The sequence below is a fragment of the Triticum dicoccoides genome, chromosome 7A, assembly GCF_002162155.2.
Source record: "Triticum dicoccoides isolate Atlit2015 ecotype Zavitan chromosome 7A, WEW_v2.0, whole genome shotgun sequence".
NCBI classification, from domain to species: Eukaryota; Viridiplantae; Streptophyta; class Magnoliopsida; order Poales; family Poaceae; genus Triticum; species Triticum dicoccoides.
Window position 1 is genome coordinate 77015460 of NC_041392.1, and position 6945 is coordinate 77022404.

General features: G+C 42.1%; 1 protein-coding gene across 1 annotated transcript; it reads left to right on the forward strand.

Annotated features, from left to right (window-relative positions):
* The first annotated feature begins 6 nt into the window (after nucleotides 1-6).
* LOC119329705 (protein-tyrosine sulfotransferase-like) lies at nucleotides 7-5566 on the forward strand. The gene is made up of 12 exons (XM_037602778.1): nucleotides 7-170; nucleotides 290-464; nucleotides 545-616; nucleotides 1073-1361; nucleotides 1684-1824; nucleotides 2596-2700; nucleotides 2947-3094; nucleotides 3682-3734; nucleotides 3832-3900; nucleotides 3990-4109; nucleotides 4434-4667; nucleotides 5191-5566. Exons 1-12 carry the CDS (start codon nucleotides 125-127, stop codon nucleotides 5329-5331), a joined length of 1593 nt encoding a protein of 530 aa, XP_037458675.1. The 5' UTR covers nucleotides 7-124; the 3' UTR covers nucleotides 5332-5566.
* Nucleotides 5567-6945: the final 1379 nt, after the last annotated feature.

Consider the following 6945-nt stretch of genomic DNA (forward strand, 5'->3'; position numbering starts at 1 on the left):
GTGCGTGCGTGCGCCCTCGCCCCCCTCCCCCGGTTCCTTCGCTGCTTCGCTCTCGCTTCCTAGTCCCCATCCTCTCCTCAATCGCCGCGCCGCGCCTCGGATCTGCGCGCCGCCCGCCGAATCCATGGCGCGGCCGCTCGCCCTCGTCCTCGCGCTCCTCGCCGTGTCAGGTAACCCCTCCATCCCTCCCTCGTGTTGGTAGGATCGTTTTCCGTTGAATTACTCTGGCGAAATCACGGCGCCCTGCTCTGATTTTCCCGGTGCTGATGGTACCCTCCTGCTGTTGCAGTGACAGTGCTTCCGCTTGTCAGCTCCGCTGACGACTACGCGCGCTGCGAGGGGGCGGTCAAGGGCTGGGCGGACTCAGCCGGGGAGGGCGACAATGCCGGAGACAAACTGAACCTCAAGGATTTGCTCTTCTTCCTTCACATTCCTAGAACCGGTGGGCGTACCTACTTCCACTGGTAGGCCTTCGAACTGTTCGGTTCGTCCTCGTCTGCGATTGTGTTGTACTGATAATCTCATACTAACTGTTGCCTGGCAGTTTCTTGAAGAAGCTGTATACGAATGCTCAGGAATGCCCCCGCTCCTATGATAAGCTGCGGTTCGACCCGAGGTGAGGAGGTTTTGTTCTCTGCTTTGCCGAGTTGTTGTGTTCATCTGGGTTTTATTGAAACTTCATGTTGACTGGCCAAACAGGAACAACAGCTCTGTTGTCTGTAAATAGTGCTTAGAAAGTGATCCATTAATTTCCTGATTTTCATCACGATGGCTGCAGTGCCTATGGTTCAGGATATTTTCATATATATTGGAATGACATTCTGGCGCTTACCTGGCTAAAATGTCCTGTTACTTCATTCCGGCATGTTCATAAGCACTATAATTTGAAGTTGGTAATTGAGAAATTGCATGGATTGTGACCCTTGTATGTGTTATGCCAACAAATTGTGAGCCTGTGAGATAGTTAGTTAGTATTGATACAGTGTTCAGCTATAACGAAAATACCTGTTGCACAAATATAGTTGCAATTTTTTTATAGTTACTAATGGTATGTTTTTTGCCTTCATGTCAGCCATCCTGATTGCACGCTAGTTGTTAGCCATGATGACTATAGCTTAACTTCCAAGCTGCCAAGGGAGAGGACTTCCGTGGTCACAATACTACGAAATCCAGTTGATCGTGTGTTTAGCACGTATGAGTTCTCCGTGGAAGTTGCAGCCAGATTTCTTGTGCATCCAAACTTAACATCTGCCAAGACAATGACCAGCCGTGTGTTAACAAAATCACGTGCTGTAAGTACACTGGACATATGGCCTTGGAAATACTTGGTTCCATGGATGAGAGAAGATCTTTTCGCCAGGGTATGCTTACTTCCATCTTTTTTAAGAAAAAAAATGTTTTTCGCCTTTGTTCTGTATATATTGATAGTGTCTCCATATTTGAAACTTTGTTAGAATCAGCTCTTAAGAGTTCTTACAGGGAGGGTTTCAAGTGTGATCCTTATTCTTATTTTACATGGCATCTGGGTCTATCGGGGTATTAGTGTTAATACTTCAGTTGATGTGAATGGTTAGGAATGTGTCTTCAGATATATTTTGGAATTAGTTAACACATAGAGCTAATGTATGGTTTATCAGTTGTACATGTTCTTGCAATAAGATAAGAGATTTTTTCATCTGTCAGAGAGATGCTAGAGGGAATGACAGCGTGCCAAGTAGCAAGAAAATTAATGCATACGATGTGGAAGACATGGTTATGCCATTGCACCAGTACATCAATGACCCTGTTGCCCATGAAATCATTCATAATGGAGCTACCTTTCAGGTATGCAAACTTCTGTGAAAGCATTGCTTTCTATGCCTTTACTTGTTTACTCTCTGTTGTATACTGGAAACTGTAAAATGCAATTGGCTTGACTCCAATATATTAGTCCTTATGCTTTGTAAGAAATTATGCAATGTCACTTGCTGTGGTCGTAAATTAGCAGTTTGATCCATTAAGTCAAGTTTCTACATTTTTGGAAGGCGAAATAAAGCCTGTTATTAATTGTATATATCCCCACTACCTTCAGTCAATGTGTGACCTCGAGTCGTTGACTAAGGTGTACTCTACACGAAATTTATTATTAAATGTATAAATGCCACAATTTTTGATAAATGTGTGACCATTGGCTAAGATGCACTACTCCTTTAAATGATTGTTGTCATTTGGAAGTAAAACAGAGAACCATGATGGACTTGCCCAATTAAACTTATGTACATGCAGTTTTCTTTTTTTGCCCCACAAAACATTATTTAATCCACTTTATTCATTTCTGCCAGCTGAATGGTAGACCAAATAAGCATTTGATAAGGCTTAATTCCAAAGTGAAATGGCCAAAAAACCTTTTTCAAAATGAAGTGGAAAAGAAACTTATATTTTCTTTCTGCTCCTTTTTCATAAATAACTTAAATATTCAGTCATTAAGTGTTTTTTTTTTTCATTTCTATATCCCAGTGCCATATGCGGTGTGCCATTGTCCCAGGGTTCTCGTATTACGGCCAGCTTGAAAAATCTGGCTGCTGATTTTTTTGCTTTCCCATGTTACCTCGGCAGATCACTGGGCTAACAAATAATTCTTACTTCGATGGCGCACATGAGGTTCGACATTGTGTTAGAAAGTACCCTGATCTTGGTCGTTTTGTGCTTCAAGTTGCTAAGGTATGTACCAAAAATCAAAAAGTTCAATTCATGAAAATTGTTTCCATGTGCACTCCATTGGCCAACGTGCAAAGTCCATAATTCCATTCTTTCGCATACAAACATCAGTGATCTGTGCATTGCGACTATAAGCTCTATGCCACTGACATTTAGTTAACCATATTACATTTCATTTCCTAAGCCAAGTTAGATTTATACTTCTTAAATTCTTCCTGCTGTAATGAGTATCATTATTTTCAATCACAGAACAGGCTGGACCGTATGCTGTACATAGGACTTACAGAGGATCATGAGGAATCTGCAAGGTTGTTCGCTCATATGGTAGGAGCACAAGTGCTTTCACAATCTGGAGCGTTGAAGTTAGATGTTCAGGAAGATCAACCCAGTGGCACTGGTACGAAAACGTGAAAGCTTGCAGCCTTTCTCCTTTATCACACAGCTGCAGAAGTCGTGCTTATGTTATATAGTAGCTTCATAAACTGAAGAGTAGTAACCCCTCATTTATGTTTCTGTTAAATCTGGAAGATAAGAGAACAATATGTTGGATCAGACTTCCATGAATTAAATAGCAATACATAATTACATTTTTCTTGTCATAATTCATAAAGCAAGGAGAATTAGGTGTTGGTACATAACAAGACATGTGAGTTGCAAGAATGAGTCATAAAAAGATAACATGTCATTCAACAATGCTCGTCCAAGTGGGAAGAAGGCTCTCGTGCAGCAGCATGTGTAAGCAGTATTTTGTTTGAAGGAGTTAGTTCCTGAAACCTAAACTTTATTATCAGGAAGCTTTGCTGCATATTTAAACAATTTGGACAGGAAAACAGTATTTTGTTAAACCAGTAAATTTCGTGAAATGACATAAAAAGACAACAGTGTTTGTAGTAGTGTTGTCTCTGTTCTTACTGTGTGGTGCTCCAGATTTTGGATGTACTTGTACAAAAGCAAAGAATCTAATATTTTATATTTTTTTCTCAGACTCTCACTCGTCCATGCTGGATCCAGAGGATGAAGAAACAAATGAACATATGGTAATAGGGTGGCTAAGATTTACAATTGAGTTGTTTGCATTGCATAAGATGGTTTGGATATTTACAGTTGTACTTACTTTTTTTGTTTTCCTGATAGAATAGCACCCATGGCTGGAAAAATAATGAAGCTCTGAACACTACTGAGGATGATCATGGAAAAGGAAATGTAATACATCTACCTGAACTGTGATTTATATTCACAGTTTCTTTATTGTTATCTTGCCATCTCTAACGTGATGTTATTGTTGACGGCAGATGACTGTTGGTAAACTGATGGAAACTTACGAGGGTTGCATTGCAAAACTGCGAAAGTCCCAATCTAGCCGTCGCAGAATATCCCTAAAGAAGGTCGCGGCGGCAAATTTTACGAAGGCGGTGAGTATTGAAGGGGATGAAATGCCTGTGATTTGATATTTATTCATTTTTCTTCTATGTTACTGGCATTGAAAAATTATCATGACATACCTGAATCTTTTTTCCTTTGTGTCAGAACCCGGAAATAAGTATACATGAGAACCAGGAATATTAAAGGACACAATTTTGTAACGTGCTTATTAAATGATGTCATCTATGGTATCCAAATTAAGTTGTTGAATCAGTTTAATTCTATGTCAGCGAACACATTGTTTTGTTTCTCAACTATTCCTGTATTCTCTGTAAAGTTTGGTGAAAGTCTAAGATTACACTTTTTGTTTCCAGGCAAGGCGTCATGTACCTGAGGCAATTCTGAATCAAATTATCTCACTGAACAGCCTTGACATGGAACTCTATGAGCATGCTAAGAAGATTTTTGAACAAGAACATCTTATGCTTAAAGGCCAGCATCCGATGGTGGTGCAGCAGAAACAATTGGCAGATCAAATGGTTCGGTCAAGCTCATATGTAGGCCAGCATCCCATGGTGGTGCAACGCAAACAATTGACAGATCAAAAGGTTTGGTCAAGCTCATCTAATTATTCCTCCCTAAACGTATGTTGTCCCTTCAACCTTTCGTACCCAAATTCAGGGACTCAGGACATCCTGTTAGGTAAAAGAATTACCAAACAACGATAATCCACCTCTGAGCCCGGTGAACAGTAACACCATAAAAAATAGAATCTTTTTTCCAAAAAATCCGAATTTTTTTTGCAAGCAAGACGCGCATGTGCGTGAGCTCGGACACCAAATCACAGCTTTGTACCAAACGATGTGTATATAATCTACCAAACAAAAGGAAGTATGAGCGTGCTCACATAAGTCCATCATCGACCTGTATACATAGTATGAACAGTTATACCATGTATAAGCATGATAGGTCAAATCTTAATTTTGCCATGCCCAAGGCATGTCGTCGAATCCAATACGATCTTAGCCTTTCTGATTTGATTTTAGAGCCTGTTTCATGTACAATTTCTAGTTTTGTAACACTATTACGTGGTCTCATTTCTTATGTCCTTGTGGCCATTCCTTTCTTCAGGACTGGATAGATGCTGTCTGCGAGTCCTGGAGTTGCTCTACCTGGTGGAAGGTCGCCTCATTTTGTCTTGGGATTGCGGTCACCACTGTTTTTGTTGTGTTTGTTGTAACAGGCAGAAGAACATTGAAACTTAAGGTTTGATAGATGAGGAGGATACAGCCCCTAGATTTCCATCTACAGTCGATGTTGCCCAGGAATTTGCGTTGCTACTCTTTGGGGCAAAGATGTTAACATGTGCTTTGACGGTGTCCGGGTACCGCGAGTGAAATCTTCCCACTCGTGGCGGCATGGTCTTTTTCCCTACACAATTTTGTTAAAGATGCATGGATGAAAGAGTTGCAACTAACTGGCAGAAGCCGGTCCTTCCCGGTGAAAACAGGTTAAACAGAAGTGTGAAGCATAATCAGGAAGTGAAGATGGTTTGAACAGTAGTGCACTGCAGTGCAGCCCTCTTCACATGACACACTAGAATGATCACGGGTGGATGCATATGGTCGGAGCAGAGCTTGCTTGCAGGCACTTCATTTCTACCCCAGCCTCTGCAGCAGCTTAACCGTCCACACTATGCCCCTTCGCCAGCTGACTTGCCGTCAATGGCGCATGAGAACTCCGAGTTTGGGAAACCGTTGGGAACGTCGCTGCTGTACACCGTGCGGGTGGTCTGATCCTTCTTCCTGCTCGACAGGATGGTCGGTGGTGCTGGTTCCTGCTCGGCGCTCGGCTTTGACTGCGCAAGTTACTGAGATCGCCTGGGCTGAGGGTGTATGGCCATGGCACCTGTTCAACATTTGGTAGACAGCTACCCCGTCTCCATCCTCGATCAGGACACAAATACGGGACCGAACTTATAATTCGGGTGTAAAGCCTGTCAGGGAGAAGCTGAGATACATAAGCGTGAAAATTTATTTTATATTGCCATGATGATCTCAAAATGGATTTCAGCCAACAATGATAGTGCGCTAGTGCTACGGTACTCCCACGTTTCTTGGTCACACATACATGATTTTATTTTCTCGAATACGCTTAGACGGCGTATCATTGCATTGATAGAGGAGAAAGTTCAGAAATTACAGAAGATCACCACAGAGACGTGCACAAGAATGACGATGCTGTGGTGACGAGATGAGCAGAAGACGGAGGATTGCTCAGCCCCCAAGAAACACACATGAACTCACGTTGCAAGAACGCAATAGGTAGCGGCAAGTAGAACGGCAGAAGTAAAAGAAAGAAAAAACAGAGCAAGATCGCTGCAGCAAGCTACTCAGCCTAGCTAGAAGCAACGGAGACGGAAGAGAAGGTCAGCAAGACCAGGCAAGGATGCACACAAGTAGTTCCCCACGTCTCTCGGTCCCACGAGTCGCCATTTGGCTCCCATCCAAAGGCCAGGTGAGGTCTGAGCCATGTCAATCAACTTGCTTTGCCTCTCATACCTTTCTTCCACTTTGCAAGAAGTATAGGTTTCGTGGTAGTATCATGTTTGCTCTGTGATACTCGGTCCGCATTTTATAACACAAGTTCACTGGATGCAGATGCACACCATGGTCTTATTTATTTTTATGATTCTACAATCTTTCACTAAATGAAGGCTATTGATTGTTTATTGTGGCCATGGTCAGGGAGCATGTGGTGGTGGTACCCATCTACGGCCTCTTTTACTTCCGAGTTTTGATACCAGCCCTTGTGAAGATTTAGTGCAAGGGACTATGGTTATTACGATCTTATAAATCTTAGGATGTTAGTGCATCTGATAACTCA